Consider the following 20,384-nt stretch of genomic DNA (forward strand, 5'->3'; position numbering starts at 1 on the left):
AGTAACCGACACACCACAGTACAACACACTGAGATGACACATTGCATTATCCCTGGGCCCTAAGCCTCTCTGCCTTCCAGGGGGGTGATTTAATGGAGGGCGGTCCCACATCAATTACCCCCGCCCCCCGGGGAGAATCCAATAGAATGTCAAAGTAATGAGCTGCTAATTAGGACGGCTTGTCTATAAATCCAGGTCACTCAGGGATCAGCCTCACTCGCCTCCCAAGCGCGGCTATCTACACCACGGATACACCGCTGAGTTCCAACAGTGTGTCGTGATACTCACCACTTCCTGCTGTCACTTCAGCCTGGTGTGGCCTGGAGACTGGGAACTCGATGGTAAACCATTCCCGCGCATTGTCAAGTGTCGCCACTGCAGACAGGCCGACTGATATCCCACTGACCCTGCACCCTTTAATGTTCAGTGCATGTCAGGCATCCCTAAATCCATGCTTCCTGTACATAAAAGATTCTGGCATTCTACTCGTGGATGGTTTTGAAAGCAACTCCGACGGCTCCCAAACGACTCTTTGGTTTGCTGCTGACGTCTGCAAGGGCCTTTTTTTCTCCTGCAGACGCCTGGTCTTTGAGGAACCCGTTTGGTTTACCAGTGCTAAGTAATCCTTTCATAGAAGGTGGCAAGACATCTTGTTTGACATAATGAGAGCAATGATTTTCACGCCTCACCTTGGAAGATCAACTCGTTGACAGCTCAGGACTGACCAAGTTTGGTCGTCATCTTTCCTCCACACAGACTAAACTTAGTTATTATAGGTATCTTGCCCACCCATGACCCACATGATGCTGCCCCCTGTGGGGATGGGCCTCTTCACGCCACGGCAGGTGGCCCGTGTCTGCCAGGTGCTGCAGGAGAGCGGGGAGTTTGAGCGCTTGGCACGCTTCTTGTGGTCACTGCCACCCGCGCTGGTCACCAATGGCCACCTGGTGCGACTAGCCTGTGGAGCAGCTAGCATATCACACCATCTCTTTGCTGCCCAATGCCCTTTCCGAGATGAGCCCCAGGTGCAGACTGGGGCTGAACCTAGGTGGGGAAATTGGCTCGGGGCACTTGAAAAGCTGGCAGGCAGGAAGAGAGCGCCTCTGGAGGCCAGTGTTCCCCAAGACCAGGAGCAAAAGACCTCCTGCTTCAAGGTGAGTGGTAAAGTGAATTTGGGGCAGAGATGGCATAATCGATAAATACGACTCGGGTAGTCTTGTCGGCCTATGTCCTGACATTGGCCCATGCTAGCCCTTCAGTGGCGCTGGCCTGCTGTACATGGTCCTGCTTTATCTATAGGTCAGTCTACCTCTTCATTTTGAAGGCCTGTATAAAGCCTGAGCAGAGAGCTCATGTCATAGTCAAACACAGGGGCTCAGGCGAAAACAGGTCAGAAGGAGTATCTGATACCTCTCTGTAAGGGTCACAGAGAAATGCTGATAGCAAGTCAAGGAGCCAGACGCGCACTGGCCGGCAATGTGCACGAGCCCCTGGCCACAGAGCTCCTGACTGAGTGTGTGTGTGTGGGGGGTGGGGGGGAGTTGGTTTGTCTACGTATTTTGCAGAGGGACCCCTCATAGAGCTTCTCCGATAGGCAGTGGCTGCATAAAGAGCTCCTTTAGCAGTTATATTGTGCCCGGAGGTAGCAGTGCTGCCTCAGTGACATAATGCTCAAGCAGTACCTCCAATAACCGCATAGGCACACAGGGAACCCCCTAATAACCACAGCGAGGCGCTCAAGGCGACATGGAGCGCCACTAATAGCCTTGGAAAGCAGCCAGGGCTTTCTCTAATAACCATAGAGAAGCATACAGTAAAAATACATGACTCGCGCCTGATGACCATAGAGAGAAACCAGGAGGCAGCAGGGCAAATACATCCTCTAAAGATCATAAAGATATAAGAAGCCCTGTCTATCGTGTCTTAGTGGGAAAGTGGCAGGCCAGCAAGCACTGGCAGCCATAGATGCCTCTTCTGACATATCTCGTGCCCAGGCCTCTCAGACAGAGGGCTTCCTTTCTAACTTTGCTTTGCTTTTACTGCTTTCTTGTCTTAGGAAAGAACACGTAACCTACTGCGTGAATGGTACCTGCAGGACCCATACCCCAACCCAACCCGAAAGCGGCACCTAGCCCAAGCGACAGGCCTCACCCCCACCCAGGTGGGAAATTGGTTTAAGAATCGACGCCAGAGAGACCGTGCAGCTTCGGCCAAAAACCGGTGAGAGCAAATGCACGCAAGAGAAAGTTAATGAGTCGGCCTGGAGGGCCGGGTTTGAGGATCTGCCTGGTGGGATGAGGGCGGGACAGGCAATATGAGTGTTGCGTGGTAGCGAGGAGCAGGTGGCTTCTGCAGGCAAAAGGACGTAGACATTGACCACAAAGATAGCAATAGGCCAAACCTAGGCGTGTGCTTCCTCTCACACCCTCACCAGCACTGCAGCATTCTGGTTTTGGTCAATCAGGTTCCAAAATTTCTCTTCTCCCTCCCTCCTATTTTTCTAAATTATGTTATCGACTTTTGGACATTGTACTACCATATATCCCAAAAGGGCCTGCCTCATTGTACAAAGGCCTAAGATACTGCTGAAATGTCCTGGCCTTCATTGCGGTATCCTGGAACTGCTCCGAGACAGTGCACTTCTGAACCAGAGCAGGTTAAGCAAATAAGCATACTATTCCCTAAACAAACGTGTTTTTACTACCTTCCGGAAAAGCCTTAAATTAGTGACATGAAGCAATGTTCCTGAAGGGCATGCTACAATTTTGCTCCGTGGAAATGTAAGGCAAGGCTGCCTGAGTGACTTTTCCTAAACAATGGGGAATAGTTCAGAGGTGCAGAAGCAGATCGCAGGCTTGGAGTTGTTGAAAGGGCTTAAGTTCTGAGACAAGTTTTTCATGAATTTCCTGTGCACCAGCAGAAAGATCTTCAGTTTTATTCGTGCTCCAATTGGTGGCCATTAGAAAGTGGTCCCTTACCAGCTAAGTCCTGTCTCTTGGTTTTGTACAACTCCAGCTGCCTAAGTCTGAGATTGTTGCAGTTGCTTTATAGCATGTGTGCAGGTAGAAGGCAAAGAAGATTCCATAATCAACCTTTGATCGATTATGGTCTAGACCTTGGATATCTTTGTCTGAAAATCGAGGAGTAGATTAATGTTCTTCGAGAGATAGATTTGAAAAATTGCAAGCTTTGGCCACTGTAGACTGAACACCTTTTACAAAATAAAGTACTGTTCAATCCAGAAACCTAAACTTTAACTACTGTCATTGTCTTGGGGGAGTGGATGGTGGTGCAGGTCTTGGACACAGTAGTACTTGTGGTCAAGACCCTCAAAAGTCTGAGACCTTTCCATTTTGGCCCCCAAAGTACCACCAGTCGGTTCCGCAACAATCCTGGGTGTCAACCAAACATTCCAACATCATGTTTTCCATGACCTTCTCCACTCCATTGACGAACTGCCCATCATCATAATATAGCTGAAAACACACCCCGTGTTTTTTTCTGTAATACACTGAGCAATGGCACATAGCTAGTGAGCAGCAGAGGAGAAGTGGATGAACCTTGAAGAACTCCACAATTGATGTCTCCTGGAGGTGCTGTGGTTGCAGGTGGTGGGCACTGGTATTCATTTTTGGGTCTGCAGCTTATTTTTTATTGTCAGAATTGTATCCAGACCAAGACAGAGAAAGGCAGACTAGGGAGCAAGAAGGAAGCAGAGGAAGGCCGGCAAACCATGACAAAGGGAGACCGCATGGATGTAAAAGTACCTGCAGAAGTAAGATAAAGAGACGGGAAGTATAGGGTGGTGGGAAAAATAGATAGAAGGTGGAATCAAGGATTGGTATCCTTGGTATTCGGCAATCCAGCATTCAGCACCTCAGAAAAGGTTTATGCCCCTGCACATATGTTTTTTTACAAGTTAAGCACTGTCTACTGTGAAGGAAAGCACAAATTAAGGCAAGACTGCCATGTTTATCCTGACCAAAAAGGAGCGTAGACAATTGTTAGTTAGGTCTTTAACCTGTGCCACTGCCTTAAGGCAGTTTGAGCAACAGGGGATGGTCAATCTTATTAAAGGAGATCAACCCGTCCAACAAAATGAGAGCTGGCTGGCGTTCATAGCCTAAAAACACATTTCCCTAATGTTGTGACTGCCTAAATTCAGACAGATGGCTAACAAATATATGATCAACTTGGAAATGCTTCTGCTGCTGTTGGCAGATTATGGTTTCTGTCGCTTTACCAATAATCACCAGGTTCACAGTAGAATGGTGGCTCCCTGTTGAAATAGAGGTGTAATTGCATAATTTAGTATGTCCTCAACCACAGTTTTCAGTAGGGATATGACCCCTTCCCTAAAAGGGCAGTTAATAACTGCACTGACTGACATGACTACCAATTCTGCTACAGTCTAAAAAATGGCCACCGGGCAGTGGAAGACAAATGGCCAACTTTTACTCACTGCCCGGTGACGTAGCCCACTGTAACCTTCTCACATTCTCTTGGCCATAAATATGCTCTCTTTGGTCTGAGAGTGGGGTCTCAGGGCCAGTGATATCATACGGGGCCAGTTTGTCTCTATTGATTCCTTCGAGTTTTTTCAAACAAGAAAGTGTTGAAAGGTCTCAGGGACACAGAAGTCTTTAAAGATGCAATAGCAGGCTATCACTCTGTCCACCCTCTCTGTGTCTTGGATTTTAAAACGTTTTTGCCGAAATAAAATATTCTGAAACACAGTTTAGGCCCATCAGCAAGTGGCTTTTTTCAGCTTTTTTAGATGTCTTTAATTTCTTGGTTAGTAGGCATATTCTTCCCTCACCCTGTTCCACTCCAACTCTCAACACCTTTAAAACCGTTTAGAGCTTCTTGGGAGCATCTTTTTGGCTAAGAGTCTTCAGGAAGTGAGCTATGACCCCAAATGCTTTTCAATGGATAAGTTAAATGGTGTGACAAGACACAGTGACTTGTGAGATGAGGTCCCACAACACTCCCTGATTACTGCCTTGCTCAAAGAGCGGTGTGATCAACTTGTGACATCTAGTCCTAAAATAAATTCCTTACTATAGTTTCTGCGTATTCTATGGAAGATGTTACTGTTTCCATCACGTTCCTCTTCTTCCTGTCCTCTTGCTTGTTTTTTCATGTACCCAGGGGAGGATCCTTTGCAATGGCGAAGGAGCGTCGCTCCCCTGGCAAAGCCAGGAGCTGAAGAATAAAACAATATTTCTTTATCATTTTATCTTTCAGCTGCTGCCTCAGCCAGCAGCATGTGAAGGGAGAGGCGGGGCTGGGCCACAGGAGATGGGATGTGGAGGAAGAGACAGTGTACCTAAGTGTGCATGTGTGTTTGGCCGGCCGTCTTAGGCTAGCCAAACACACATGCGCACTTAGGTTTCTCCAACCCGTCTGCGTTGAACAGCTGGGATGGAGATACTGCAGAGGCCCCAGGACAGTGTCTGATCTGCGGTCCCAGCCACTCAGACCAATCCTGACACTCATTTCCTGCTAGGTTTAGCATGAAAGCAGCACCAGGATTCCTGGGGAGCCTGTGCTGGTGTCCGAGTGAATGTTAGGACACCAGAAGAAGAGCGGAAGAGTGAGGAGGGAGGAGATACGTTTAAAAAAAAAAAAACCTTACTCATCCAATCAGAATTATTTTTTAAATTTTGGTTCTGAGAGCTCACAGCTCTCTGCAAACTCACATTCTAGCTATTTCTAACATTTGAACTCAAGCTCACTCCAAATGTTTTTAAGTGCTCATTTATCAGATTATTGAACAGATTTACACCAAACCAGGCAAAGGCACATCCTTGACTGAAGTTCTACTTTCATACCAAATGTAGTGTAAATTCATTAACATTTTTTTCAGTATCAGAGAGCAAATATTTTTGTTGGAACTAAAATGGAAAAAAAGTTATTTTTTTTACATCAGCTTTTTTTGTGTAACCCCATCTCTTCCCTTGTTGGATCTGCACTAAACCTGCCATGCCAACCGCAAACTGGATGAATTTTATGGTCATAATCGTTCATGCAGACTCCTTGATCGGTGCCAAAGTTATTAAGAAAACAAAAAATGCCTCTTCATTTTAAAATGTGATCGATCCATAAGTACTAAGACGCCATTGTCACCTCTGTAATGAAGTGCAAACCCCACTCGAAATGAGTTTCAGAGTCCTGCACAATCAGTCAAGTGACTTACAAAGACATAGGACCTGATTTAGAGTTTGACCGTGGGGTTACTCCGTCACAATCGTGACAGATATCCCGTCCACCGAAATATAAATCGCATTGGATATCATGGGGTTTATATTTCGGCGGATGGCGTGTCCGTCACTTTTGTGGCGGAGTAACCCCTCCGCAAACTCAAAACCAGGCCCTTAGTCTGTACGCAGGCTTAATACAGCGCACTAAGGTAGCAAAGAAGTTACACGGTTGCACTGTGTAGGGCTGAACAGCATATTCTGATGTAAGAATAGCAAATATATACATATGTACACATAATTGTAGTTTTTTATGATGAGAAGAAACAGGATATCAGAAGCACGGAGCAGTTAGACTTCAGACAGAATCCAGAGATTTAAGATAAAACACTAACAACTTTAATTCACAGTTAGTCATACTTAGTTGACTGAGAGTGCAGCAGGGTAACAAGGAGCTGAACAATGAGGACAGATTCTGAAGATACAGGTTACATTTCTGCCAAAATAGTGACAATGTAGCAAAACCAACCATGTAATCCACTCAAACATCAAAACAGCAGTAACTTAACAGAGGGAATGTTACCTCAGATAAGGGAGGTATGAAAAGTCTAGCAGTGCTTGAAAATAAAGGAGTTGTAGCACAGAAGTGTGAAAGGTAGGAGGGGAAACAAGAAACAGAATGGGTGCCTGGTGGTGGGAAGAGGCCTAGTCATCTCTGATTCACCCATCAGGCAGTGGTGCAATGGGATATGGCTGAGTGTGATTGGACAGAGGTGATTTGGGTAGGGACTGCTTGGGCTAACAGTGCTCAGGGGAAGACCTCCTCTTTTGCCTTTACCCTCAGCACCTGAGAGTTGGTCAGATTTTTCTAAGAAACAGGGAAGGGCACCAGTGAGGGGTTGTTGTGATTTGTTTTGCTGGAGGTGTACAGTTTTACGGAGCAGTTGTTCAACATTATGAGTTGGTAGGGTAAGGACAAGTTGAAAGGGCGACACATAGTTTGGCTCGGAACATGAGAGGAGCAAGTAGTGGGAGCTGACAGGTGTAGATTTTAGCTGTGATGCCCTGGTATGGACCTGATAGAGGATGGGCGAAGAGCTTAATGGGCAGTGAAAGTGAGTAAATAAGGAGGGGGGGAAATGACTGTACAGTGGCAAGTATTGGGATCAACAGGATGGCAAGATCTGTTAAATGTGAAGTGGTATGCAGGTGATTTGAGGTCTGCTTTTGCTTAGCAGTGTACTTTATATTAATAAGGTAGTGAACGGTTTACGATGTAAGACATTACTAGGAATAGTTTATTGTTAGTCCAAAGCTCTTCCACTAAAGTGACCTTTTACACAATATTTTGATCTCTGTCATGGTTGCACAACCACTCCCAGGGAGCCACCTAGAGGACCCTGTCCTGGAGTATCTCTCACTTTATATAAGATGCACATGAAAACACACCATAAAGAACAGGTAATCAAAACCCACCTGTTACGTGAATTCTACGCCACAAGACCATCCACCACAAATCAATACAATTCAAATATAGAGGGAAAGAGAGAGGAAGAGCGTGGGATGAGTATATTTCAAGCACAAATTATTATATTTTGTGGTGTGTTAGAGTAAATTTGTTGAGTTAACTTATTTTTTGTTGTTTTCTTTCTCCTCTCTCACTACTTACTACCCTTGACAACCCAGGCTTCCAAAGGACAGCAGCACTTCTGGACATGCATCCACAGGTGCACCACAAAGCTCCCACACTTTGTTGTCTACATGTAGCATGCAGAAACACGGTCCTATGATGCATGTCGACCTTATCTGTGACACTGAAGCCGGTCTACTGCCACTTCAGCCAAACACTCCCTCGACTGACAGTGGCCAGTGACTCCCATCTCTCGGCCACTGGACAAGGGAAGTAGAGTAGCCATGTATCAGGAGTGAAGGCCCTGTCTCATGAAAGGAACAAGAGAAGATACGCAGGATGAAGCTTTAGATTTCTGAGATCATGGTTGCTTTTTAAAGACAGAAGTCCTGGACACAGCAGTGGCGCTTACTGACCAGGCAGAATATATCATCTACTGAGGCCATGTAGAGCAGACAGACACCAGTGCAACTGTGGCAGGTCAGAGTATGGCATCAGCAGAGGTCCTGCAGGAAGCAGAGAATCCCACTGGTTATAAAGAAGACCTGCCAAGGGTAGGGGGGCATCAGAGGCAAAATTATTACCCCAGCTATAGGGGCTGGGTTTTCAGGTGGTACACACAGATGGACATAATGGAAGGAGCTGTTCTATCACAAAAGGTCATTTGATCAGATGTGGAGTCATGGAGTGCCAAGAAGCTTGGCAAGGATCTGGAACTGAAAAGAAGTGCATGAATCCCAGTGGGTAAAATTGGTCTGCCACTTTAAATAAGTCAGGGGCAACATGTGATGGTAATTTAAGTGGGCCCCTGGAGGATGTAGTCACAGCAACGGTAGCTGTCTACCAAGAACTAACAAATGTTAGTGGTTCAACCTTACTATGTTGTGCTGGGGCACCACAAGGGCAGAACAACTCACAGAAACTTTAACTTCTGCTGATCATTAAATATGGATTAAGGCCAGGTTTGCTGTAATGCTTGTCATAAAAAAGACAGATTGTTTGCCCCGCTTGTTGGTGGGCCATTGTTTTAATGTAAATTAAACTTCTGCCAAGTTGCATTCGACATGTGTATGTACTTTTGATTTTTTTCATAAAGGAATGTTTGGGCTTCCTGGTCGAGCGCCCCGAAGGAAAATACAAGTGCAACAGAAACGTCCACTGGCACATTAGCTATTGCATAGAAAGAGGTTCTGGAAAAGAAGGAACATTTGATAGTTGAGCTCACACTGTAACCACTTCACTTGGGTGGGACGCAAAGATGATATTCCAACCAGAAACTTGCTTTTATATTTTTTACAAACAGTGTGGGACCTATTGACAAACTGCATTTTGTAGTATGTAAAGTAGTAGTACTACTCACATAAAACAAAGTAGAATTCACAAACCTATGGCCGGAGAGCTCCGTCTCACCCATCCTTTCTGTATGAAGATCTCTGACGCAGCAGTGGATGCTTCTGCACAGGTAGTTGTAATGTTTAGTATTAAATGCGGCATGAACAAGGGAGGGTCACTGGAAAAACGGGAATACTACTAAATGGGAGTTCAGGAAAACTTTGGGGAGAGACATACCAATATAAACATACAACCAGAAAAAGAGAAAGGCTGCAGCTGGTCATAAACTCTACTTCTAAAGTTACTAGAGACCTAAAAGTGCCAAAACAGATGGAAATGAACTCCAGACCGTTCTTGGACTATGTGCAACACACTTCCATAAAAAACAATGAAGGCAGGGAAATAAAAAAAATCAGGAACTAATGATAAATTAAATGAATGATTTCAATATTTAACTTATATATTTTAATTTCAAAAACTATAATTATTTCAGTATTTTAAAATTTAATAATACATTTAATTTAAAAACAAACGTTTATACGTATAAAATTGAAAGTAATTTAAATTAATTAAATATGTATTTTTCATCTACATAAACTACATATGAAATAATAATCATGTTAGTGAGGCTGGGTTTTCTAAATTACTATTTTAAAATTAGAATTTCTAACTTAAATGAATATATTTAAACGAATTCATAAAGTAATACACACTTAGGCCCATATTTATACTTTTTGACGCTAAACTGCGCTAACGCAGTTTAGCGTCAAAAAGTTTTGCGCCGTCTAACGCCATTCTGAAGCGCCATGCGGGCGCCGTATTTATGGAATGGCGTTAGACGGCGCAATCAGACCGGCGCTGCCTGGTTTGCGTGGGAAAAAACCACGTAGACCAGACAGCGCCGGCGTAGGGGGAAAATGGCGCATGGGCGTCTTAAAATGGGGCAAGTCAGGTTACGTCGAAAAAATCGTCTTAACCCGACTTGCGCCATTTTTTAACGACGCCCATCCCCCATCAACATGACTCCTATCATTGTAAAGATAGGAGTCATGCCCCCTTGCCCAATGGCCATGCCCAGGGGACTTCTGTCCCCTGGGCATGGTCATTGGGCATAGTGGCATGTAGGGGGGCACAAATAAGGCCCCCCTATGCCACCAAAACAAAATATAAAAAAAAAAAAATTATACTTACCTGAACTTACCTGAATGTCCCTGGGGTGGGTCCCTCCATCCTTGGGGGTCCTCCTGGGGTGGGCAAGGGTGGCAGGGGGGGTCCCTGGGGGCATGGGAGGGCACCTGTGGGCTCATTTTGAGCCCACAGGCCCCTTAACGCCTGCCCTGAGCAGGCGTTAAAAAGTGGCGCAAATGCGCCGTTTTTACCCACGCCAACTCCCGGGCGTCTCTTTTGCCCGGGAGTATAAATACCACGTAAAGGCCTGGGAGTCATTTTTTAGACGGGAACGCCTCCCTTGCATATCATTAACGCAAGGAAGGGGTTCACGCTAAAAAATGACGCACATTCCGGGAACTTTGGCGCTATTCGCCTCTAACGCCATAGTATAAATATGGCGTTAGTTGGCGTTAGTTTTGCGTCGAAATTGCGTCAAAAAAAACGACGCAATTTCGGCGCAAACGGAGTATAAATATGGCCCTTAATTTGAAGAGGTAATGTGCTTTAACATTTCATTTTATTAGTTCTAGGTTAAAATATATATTATAAAGAATTCACTTTTATATTTTATGTTAAAATATTTGTAATACTTCATTAAAAATAATACATTTTAGTAATTTACCCTATGCTTTTCAATATGGAGAACGTTGCCATAGTGGCAGAGCGCTCCATTTATGTGGGCATAGTTGCTAGTAGTAATTTTACACTCAAACAGGCCCATTGTAGAAGGCTCCAGTCCCTGAACTGAGATTGTGGAGACATGTAAGACGTCACCTAAGTGTAAATTTACACTCGTAAATGGTGAACTGCAAAAAGTGTAGGTATCTGTGTCATAGTAAATACACTGGTGAAAAAATATATGTTTATATTTTTGTGACAATATGTATTCCTGTGTGCATGATCTTGCTTACCTGTTTATACTGAGGAACAAACGGTGCACAAGTTAACATAGTAGATAAGGAGTAAGATAAAAAAGTAAGCACACACCTATGTCCAAATTCTATTGGAAACAGCGACTTAACAATTGCAAAGGAAGCACGTTTCACTGTTCATCTTTCCCAAGAAAACCGCAGCACTTACAGTTTTAAGTGTCAGAAATGATTAACCCCTTCGCTGCCAGGCCTTTTCTCCCTGAGGTGGCAGGCCTTTTTTTTTGCTATTTGGGGCAGTTCGCGCTTAGGCTCTCATAACTTTTTGTCCACAAAAGCTACCCATGCCAAATTTGCGACCTTTTTTCAAACAACCTAGGGATTCTAGAAGTACCAAGAGTTTGTGGGTTCCACTGGAGGAGAGCATGAAATTAGCCAAAATACAGCTAAAATTTTGTTTGTTTGCAAAAAACTGAAAAAAGTGCTACAGAACAAAGCACATGTTTTTTCCCCTGTAAATGCCATCAACAAAGGGCTTGCTGTGCTACAATCATCATCTTCCCAGCTTTTAGGAACAGTCAGACTTGAATCAGAAAACAACATTTTTCAACACAATTATGGCATTTTACTGGGACATACCCCATTTTTACTATTTTTTGTGCTTTTAGCCTCCATCCAGTTAGTGACAGAAATGGGTGTGAAACCAATGCTGAATCCTGGACGGCTAAACATTTCCAAAGAGTAGACAAGATTCTGAATTCAGCAAGGGGTCATTTGTGTAGATCCCACAAGGTTTTCCTATAGAAGATAACAGCTGAAATAAAACAAATATTGAAATTGAGGTGAAAAAACAGCCATTTCTCTAAATTTTTTACTCTGTAACTTTTTCCTGTGATGTCAGATTTTCAAAAGCAATATTTTGTTACGTCTGCTGGACTCTTCTGGCTTTGGGGATATATAGGGCTTGTAGGTTCATTAAGAACCCTAGGTACCCAGAGCCAATAAATGAGCTGCACCTTGCAATGGGTTTTCATTGTACATAGGATATACAGCAATTTATTTGGTAAAATATTCTGTGTTCCCCCAAGTCTCCCGATAAGAATGGTACCTCACTTGTGTGGGTAGGGCTAATGCCCGCGACAGGAAACGCAACATGGACACATTACATTTTCCCAAAGAAAACTGACATGTTTTTGGAAAGTGCCTAGCTGTGGATTTTGGCCTCTAGCTCAGCCGGCACCTAGGGAAACCTACCAAACCTGTGCATTTTTTAAAACTAGACAACTAGGGGAATCTAAGATCGGGTGACTTGTGGGGCTCTCACCAGTTTATATTACCCAGAATCGTTTGCAAACCTCAAAATTTGGCAAAAAAATACTTTTTCCTCACGTTGTGGGATGGAAAGTTCATGAATCTGAGGGGAGCGACAAACTTCATTCTACCCACCGATCCCCCAAGTCTCCCGATAAAAATGGTACCTCACTTGTGTGAGTAGGCCTAGTGCCCGCATCAGGAAATGCCCCAAAACACAACGTGGACACATCACATTTTCCCAAAGAAAACTGACCTGTTTTTTGCAAACTGCCTAGCTGTGGATTTTGGGCTCTAGCTCAGCTGTCACCTAGAGAAACCTACCAAACCTGTGCATTTGTGAAAACTAGACACCAAGGTGAATCCAGTATGGGGTGACTTGTGGGGCTCTCACCCGGTTCTATTACCCAGAATCCTTTGCAAACCTCAAACTTTGGCAAAAAAACACTTTTTCCTCACATTTCGGTGATGGAAAGTTCTGGAATCTGAAGGGAGCCACAAACTTACTTCTACCCAGGACTACCCCAGATCTCCCGAGAAAAATGGTACCTCACGTGTGTGGGCAGGCCCAGTGCCCGCGTTAGGAAATTCCCCAAAACACAACGCGGACACATCAAAATGATCTATTAGAAAACTACCTGTTTTTGCAGGGGAGGGCACCTGCGTTTTTGGTCCCAGGTGCAGCGGTTATCTAAGGAAATCTACCAAATCCAGACATTTTTGAAAACTAGACACCCAGAGGAGTCCAGGGAGGTGTGGCTTGCATGAATCCCCCATCATTTTCTTACCCAGTCTCCTCTGCAAACCTCAAATATAGCTAAAACAAAAATCACATTTTCCACACTTTTATTTGTAGGATCACTCTGGGGGTACAAATTTCCTATCACCCAATGTTCCCCTCAGTCTGCTGATAAAAATGATACCTCACTTGTGTGTGTGGCCCAGGTGCCTGCAACACAAAAAGGCCCAAAACGTGATAGCACAGCGAGTTGCGAAGCACAATTTTTTGACTCTGCTTTGGGGACCCACACAAGTGAGGTGTAATTGTACTTGGGCGACTGAAGAGAACTCTGGGTGGTAGGAAATTTATGCCGGCGCAGTGACCCTACAAAGAAAAGTGAGGAAAATATGCTTTTTTAAGCAAATTTTGAAGTTTTCAGGGAATATGTGTAAGAAAATGTTGGGGGATCCACGTAAGCCACACCTCCCTGGACTCCACCAGGTGTCTAGTTTGAATTTTTTTTTTTTGGTTTGGTAGGTTTTCCTAGATGACCGCTGCACCCGGGACCAAAAACACAGGTGCCCCTCTTTTGCAAAACAGGTAGTTTTGTAATAGATCATTTTGATGTGTCCATGTCCTTCAGTGATGTTCCAAACACTAAAATTGTGAAAAGAAACACACTTAGGTTACGTTAAAAAGACCCATCACCCACCAACCAAGTTGGTGGCATGCTTCATCATCTGGGTACCATCTGAGACACCTATCATGTCACGGGTGTGCTTCGACACTTGATTACAGCGGAGCAGGTTTTAACATTTTTACCACACATAGCGGTTGGATTTGGCATGAGGGTGAGTGATGGTTCAGTAGATCAAATTTTATTAACAAGATTTCACAAAAATGAAATGCACTGTTAATAACTGAAAGGCCAAAAAACTAAACCAATGACTCACAGCTGGTGAGCAGTAAAGCTGCATCAAGGCACCAATCGCTTTACAGTCCATTCACACACCTTTCATACATGACATGCACAAGACCATTCACATAGCCAGCAGCGGACCCAGCACATTACAACACTCGCATCAACAGACAGCGCCATTCAAGAGCACCTCACTTTCATACGCCCCCATGCTTGACACAGCAATCACACAAGCTGATGGGAGTCTGTGGACAGGCATTTGGCTAGCAGAGTGTTGCAGTGGCCAACAGCAAGTCACTATTTACACCACCAGCCAAGTGACACTCCACGCACTCTGCCAGCAAAGCGCCTCTCCATGCCCACCGCCAGCCAAGGGCCACTCCGCGCACACTGCCAGCCAAGCAGCGCTCCACGCACACCACAAGCCAAGTGCCACTCTACACACACCGCCAGCCAAGCACCACTCCATGCACGCCGCCATCACTTTTTTTAAAAACAACAAAGAAATCACTAACTAATTATAAATAAGTACAAAACTACAAACACAAAAGCTCTAACTAAATACATGACGGTAATGCTAATTGTGAAACTGAACATATGAAAATTTAAAACAGGCAGTTTATACTCATGGTAGTTCCCCAAAATTATTTTGGGTGTGGTAGCTCCTGAAGCAGATGGCCACACACAGCCCAGGCTTTGAAGGACAATCAGGGCAATGCTCCCTTTGGATACCTGTTCGGGCACAGACTCTACATTTCTTAGGGGGAAAGTCTTTTTTGGTAGTGGGAGGAATCTGATCAGGAAAGTGGCGATCTTTCAATCTAGCCACCACTGCTACTATAGGAACTCTTGCATGTTCCACCACAACAAGGCTTTCTATCACTGACTCCTGAAATTCAACAAATTTCATCCTTGACTCAGGGGAACAATCCTTGAACACAATAAACGCATTAAAAGTTGCTAAATTAAAAAAATGTTTGGCCAACTTTTTATACCAAACATAAGACTTACAAACAGCAGTGTAAGGTTCCAATCTCTGATCTACTCTATTAGCACCACCCAAGTGCTTATTGTAGTCCAAAATGCATGCAAGTTTGCAAACTTCGGCAACCTGGCCCCAAACAGTCACAGGGGAAGTACTCTCATAATGGATGGTAGTCAGCATGTACACATCTCTCCTGTCTGCCAATTTTAGAGCTAGCAGGTCATCAATACGCAAGGCACCCCACTGTCCCTTCTCAAGTTTTTTACAGACAAGCTCCATTGGCTAGCATTTCCGGTTAGAGCGAATTGTGCCACAAGCAACAGTGTCCACTCTGAACACTTCCCTGAACAACTGCACTCCATTGTAGAAGTTATCTACATGCAAATGGTGATCTTTGTGAAACAGTTGTCGACCAAGTTCCCACACAATTTTCTTACTAATTCCAAAAGAGGGCGGACGACCGGAGGGGGGGTGGGGGGGGGTCAATACTGGATTCCCTACCAGTGTAGACCCAGAAATTATAAACATATCCTGTACTACTTTCAGACAGCATATATATTTTAATTCCATACCGTTCCCTCTTGCTAGGAATGTACTGCCTAAAAACCAAACAACCCTTGAACAGAACCAAAGTCTCGTCCAGAGATACTTCTTTCCCTGGATCATAGACCTCTGAAAACCGATCTACAAAGTGATCAAAGATAGGCATAATCTTAAAAAGACGGTCATAATCAGGGTAATCTTGTGGCAAGGCTAAAGCAGTGTCAACAAAATGCAGCATCCGAAGAAGAAGCAAATACCGATTACGAGTCATTGTTGTAGGAAATATAGCCATTGCCATCAATGGACTAGTAGACTACTAAGAAGCCAGTGACGGATTCCTTATCAACCCCATCAAAAAATCCAAACCCAAGAACTTTTTCATCTCTTCCAGATTTGTGGTAATCCACTGGGTAGCTCTAGACTGTGGCCTAAGTCTGGCAGTGTTGTCCCTCAAATACTGCTCCACATACAAATTAGTCTGCTCAGCAATCTCTTCTAGAAATACATCACCCATGAACAACTCAAAAAAATTGACAAGCAAAACGTTTTCTGTATTCACTCTATACCCTGAGAGACCAGTAAAGGCAGGCAACTCTGGCCGCTCCTTGTTTGGGGTAACCTAGAGTTCAGGTCTTCCAATGGGGAACCTTTCAGCCCCAGGTTGCTGCACTATTGGCACATCAGTGTCCTCCTCTAAAACAGGTCCTTCATCTGCACTGAAAGTGGCTTTCTTATCAGAAGATTACTCTCAGACAGAAAATTCACTACCAGAATCTCTCTCTTACTCCTCTGCCTCAGATGCAGAGTCAGTCTCATAACCATGATCACAAGACGACTCAAAAAGCATATCAACAACCTGCTGAGCAGTCACCTTGCATCTAGCCATGATCCTTTCTAAGAAAAGTAACTTGACAAATGTGCCAACAACTAGCACTGTCTAAAATAAGTAATAAACAAAGTGTGGCTTTATTAGAGTTATGTATTCAGAAACTATACCACTCACTTGTCTGAAAAAACTAGACTCACCAGCAACTACTCTGCACAGACACAGCAATCACCAATGATATCCCACTAAAAAGAAAAAAAGAAAAGATAATTAGACAGAAGACAAAACAAATATTGTGCACAAATCGAAGGACAAGTTGACACACAATCCTTCATTTAGTACACCACTTACAAAAATGCCACTCATGCATGGCAACAACACTCCTTTGAGTTAAATAGTTTTTTCATACCTAAAACATGCAACTACGCAAACTGCAGGTCAGCCACTGCCAAAACCGATAGGAGTTACTGCAAAGGAAGCAAAAGCTTTGAACTAGAATAAGGAGAAATACACTGTTATAATCACAAATGCAAATACTTCACCAGTTGAAAAACACCCCGCCACCAAAGACATTTTCCCTGGTGGCTAGTGGCTTCTGCCCCAGGGCCTAAAAATAATGGCTGATCTGCCCCCAAGAGGGTCAGAAATGGCATCAATAATATTTCCTCCCCCTTGGGGAGCAACCCTTGCCGAAGGGGCTGCCCCCCACACAAAACACACACACACACAAGATCCCTGGTGCTAAGTGGTTTCTGCCCCCCAGGGGGCAGATAGGCAAAAATTAATAGGTCAGTCTTCCCCCAAGAGGGGCAGAACTGCCCAACTGTGCTCTGCCCCCTTTGGGGGGGGTGACCTTTGCCCAAGGGGCCACCCCCCCACGAAAAAAAAGCTACAAAAATTCCTGCCATCTTAGTGACTTCTGCCCCCCTTGGGGGCAGATGGGCCTAAAAATAATAGGCGGCTCTGCCCCCAAGGAGGCAGAAATGGTGTAAATAATATTGGTCCCTCCTTAGGAAGTGACCCTTGCCCAAATGGCTGCTCCCCCACACAAAACACACACACACACAAGATCCCTGGCGCTAAGTGGTTTCTGCCTCCCTTGGGGGCAGATGGGCCTAAAAAAATAGGCCGATCTACCCCCAAGGGGGGCAGAAATGCCCAACAGTGCTATGCCCCCTTTGAGGGGTGATCCTTGTCCAAGGGGCTGGCCCCCACACAAAAAAAACAAAGCGCAAAAATCCCTGGCATCACTGTGGTTTCTGCCATCGTGGGGGCAGATCAGCCTAAAAAAATAGGCTGATCAGCCCCCAAGGGGAACAGGAATGGCATAAAATATATTGCCCCCTTTGGGGGGCGACCCTTGCCCAAGGGCAATAGATGGGGGCGGGGTGGAAGGGGAAGCGATTCCCCTTCCATCCCTGCCCAGGGGGGTGGGAGGCCCTCGGAGGGCCGGGTGCAGGACATAATGGTTATGTCCTCTTGACCCGAGTGGTGCTGCCGAGGACGTAACCATTACATCCTAGGCACCCAAGGGCTAAAGGGAGGAAAATGATCATAGGTTTGTGCAACCATATTTCAAGTTAACCTGGACCTATTTGCATGTACGTGGACCCATGAGTCACTAGAATGTATCCTCATGTGGGTGATCGGGATGCAGCACATAATTCCACTTCACATACTTTAAATCAGATGCAAATCGTTGGTGAGAGGTAATTCAGCACAACGTGGGCATCAGGGGCGGCTTCTTCGCAATGCTGAAGAGGTGTCACCTCACTGGCTAAGAGCAAACAGCTGAAAAATAAAACAATATTTTGTTTTATTTTTCAGTTGCTGGCTCAGTTTAGCCAGCGTCTGAAGAGAGGGGTGTGGCTGGGCATGGGAAGGGAGAGGGGAGAGGAGGAGTGGAGTGCACTTAAGTGCTTATGTCAGTTTGGCAGGCCGTCTTAAGCACATCCTGGTTGGAGAAACTGCACAGACCCCAGTGCACTGTCTGAGTGGCAGAACAAGCCGCTCAGACCAATCCTGACACTGCCCTCATGATAGCCGTAGCATGAGAGCAGTGCCAGGATTGTGTGGGGGAGTCTGTGCTGGTGTCCCAGGGACTGCTGAGACACCAACACCATCGAGAGAGAAGAGGAGAGGAGCGACGGAGCCAGCAGCAGTGGACAGGTATTTTTAAAAAATGTTATATTATTATTATTATTCATGTTTTTATTGTCATTTATTGCCCCCTCTCCGCCCGCCCTCCTTTTGAGATTTGCGACAGCCACCACTGATGGGCGTGTCTGAAAAAGCTACATGTTGGGTCGAAATAAACAAATAACTCTCATTCATAAGCATGGGCAATATGATGAACTCCGCTGATGCAGAGCACCATTTCAGTTCACAAAAAGCACAAATTAAAAAACCCAAGCTGATATAAAAAAACAAAATAGATATTGATAAATACCAATAATATCTCTAAAAAATAAATATGGATAAAAACAGACAGACATGTTAAAAAAGTGCCATAAAACCAGGAGCCCTAATTATACAACATGAACCTAGCGACATTCTAGAACACCCATTGCTGGTGATTGTTAGTGATGCTTCTCTGAGTTAACTCATCCTATGATGCATGTTGGTCTTATCTGTGAAACTGAGGCCAGTCACTCAATGCAACTCCACGTCACTGCACTCTATGTAACTGCACACTATGGCACTGCACAGTCTGGCACTTTACTCTGCACCACTATATGCACCACTATATGCTACTCTACTCTGCACAACTCTATGTCACTGCACTCTAAGCCACTCCACTCTGCACTCTATGTCACTGCACTCTACACTGCTGCACTCTATGCCACTCTACTTTACTCCGTGCCACTCTACTCTGCTCTACTCCATTCTACACCACTCTACGCCACTGCGCTCTATAGCACTGCACTGTACTATACTCTGCGCCACTCTACTTCGCACCACTCTACTCTAGGCCACTCCACTCTGCACCACTCCACTCTACTATGCACCACTCTAACCTACACCACTGCTGTAGGAAGCTGGCCTTGTGTGGTGGACACCTATGGTGTTATCACCCTATACCAGGTTCAGGTATCCCCTATTAGTGAAGTGTTGGTAGTGTCTGGAAAGCCAGGGCTATCTACAGGTAGCTGTGGATGAGCAGCCAAGACGTATCTAGGAGACATGCAAAGCTTATGCAAAACCACTATAATCACACAGCACTATCACACAATAAAGAACCACATCACTATCACACATGAAAGAACCACATAGTGTTACAAAAATAAAGGTACTTTATTATGGTAACACACACACTAGAATACAATGAGGCAGTCCCCCCAACTGGAGGTAAGTATACACACTTATATACACAATAGCAATCAGTAAGGAGCATGAAAACAAGCATTGGCCAAAGTATTAGAACACACTGTAGGCCCTAGGGGAGGGCCAACCCATATACTAAATAAGTGGAATGCAAGATACAGTCCCCCACCCAAGGATGTTGAATCGTTAGAGGGGGGCTGGAGGAACTAGGAACCCCAGGAGGGGAGTACTAGAGTGACCCTCAGTGACCAGGAGAGCAGAGGTGAGTACCTGTTTTTCCCCAAAACTAACAGGAGGACTTTGGAAAAGCCCTCCTGTTAGTGAAAAACCCAGACCAGACTGTGCAAGAACCAGACCAGGCTGGAAGAACCCAAAGGTGGGTTCTGGCTGAAGAGGACCTGCAAAGGAAGGGGACCAAGTCCAGGTCATGATGAGGTGTCCGGTTGTGGCAGGAGCCACTTCCCACCCTTCTGTGGATGCAGAACCAGGTTGACGGAGGAAGAAGAAGGCCAGCTGTGCAGTGCTGAAGATGAAAAGGACTTCCTGAAGCAATG

The 20,384-nt window shown here is 45.0% G+C and overlaps 1 protein-coding gene across 1 annotated transcript; it reads left to right on the top strand.

The window, feature by feature from the left end:
- The first annotated feature begins 206 nt into the window (after positions 1-206).
- LOC138259930 (homeobox protein SIX6-like) lies at positions 207-8,893 on the top strand. Its single transcript, XM_069207917.1, has 3 exons — positions 207-1,154; positions 2,057-2,220; positions 7,887-8,893. The coding sequence occupies exons 1-3, from the start codon at positions 792-794 to the stop codon at positions 8,071-8,073; spliced, it is 714 nt and encodes a 237-aa protein (XP_069064018.1). The 5' UTR covers positions 207-791; the 3' UTR covers positions 8,074-8,893.
- Positions 8,894-20,384: the final 11,491 nt, after the last annotated feature.

Source organism: Pleurodeles waltl, chromosome 9 (genome assembly GCF_031143425.1).
Source record: "Pleurodeles waltl isolate 20211129_DDA chromosome 9, aPleWal1.hap1.20221129, whole genome shotgun sequence".
NCBI classification, from domain to species: Eukaryota; Metazoa; Chordata; class Amphibia; order Caudata; family Salamandridae; genus Pleurodeles; species Pleurodeles waltl.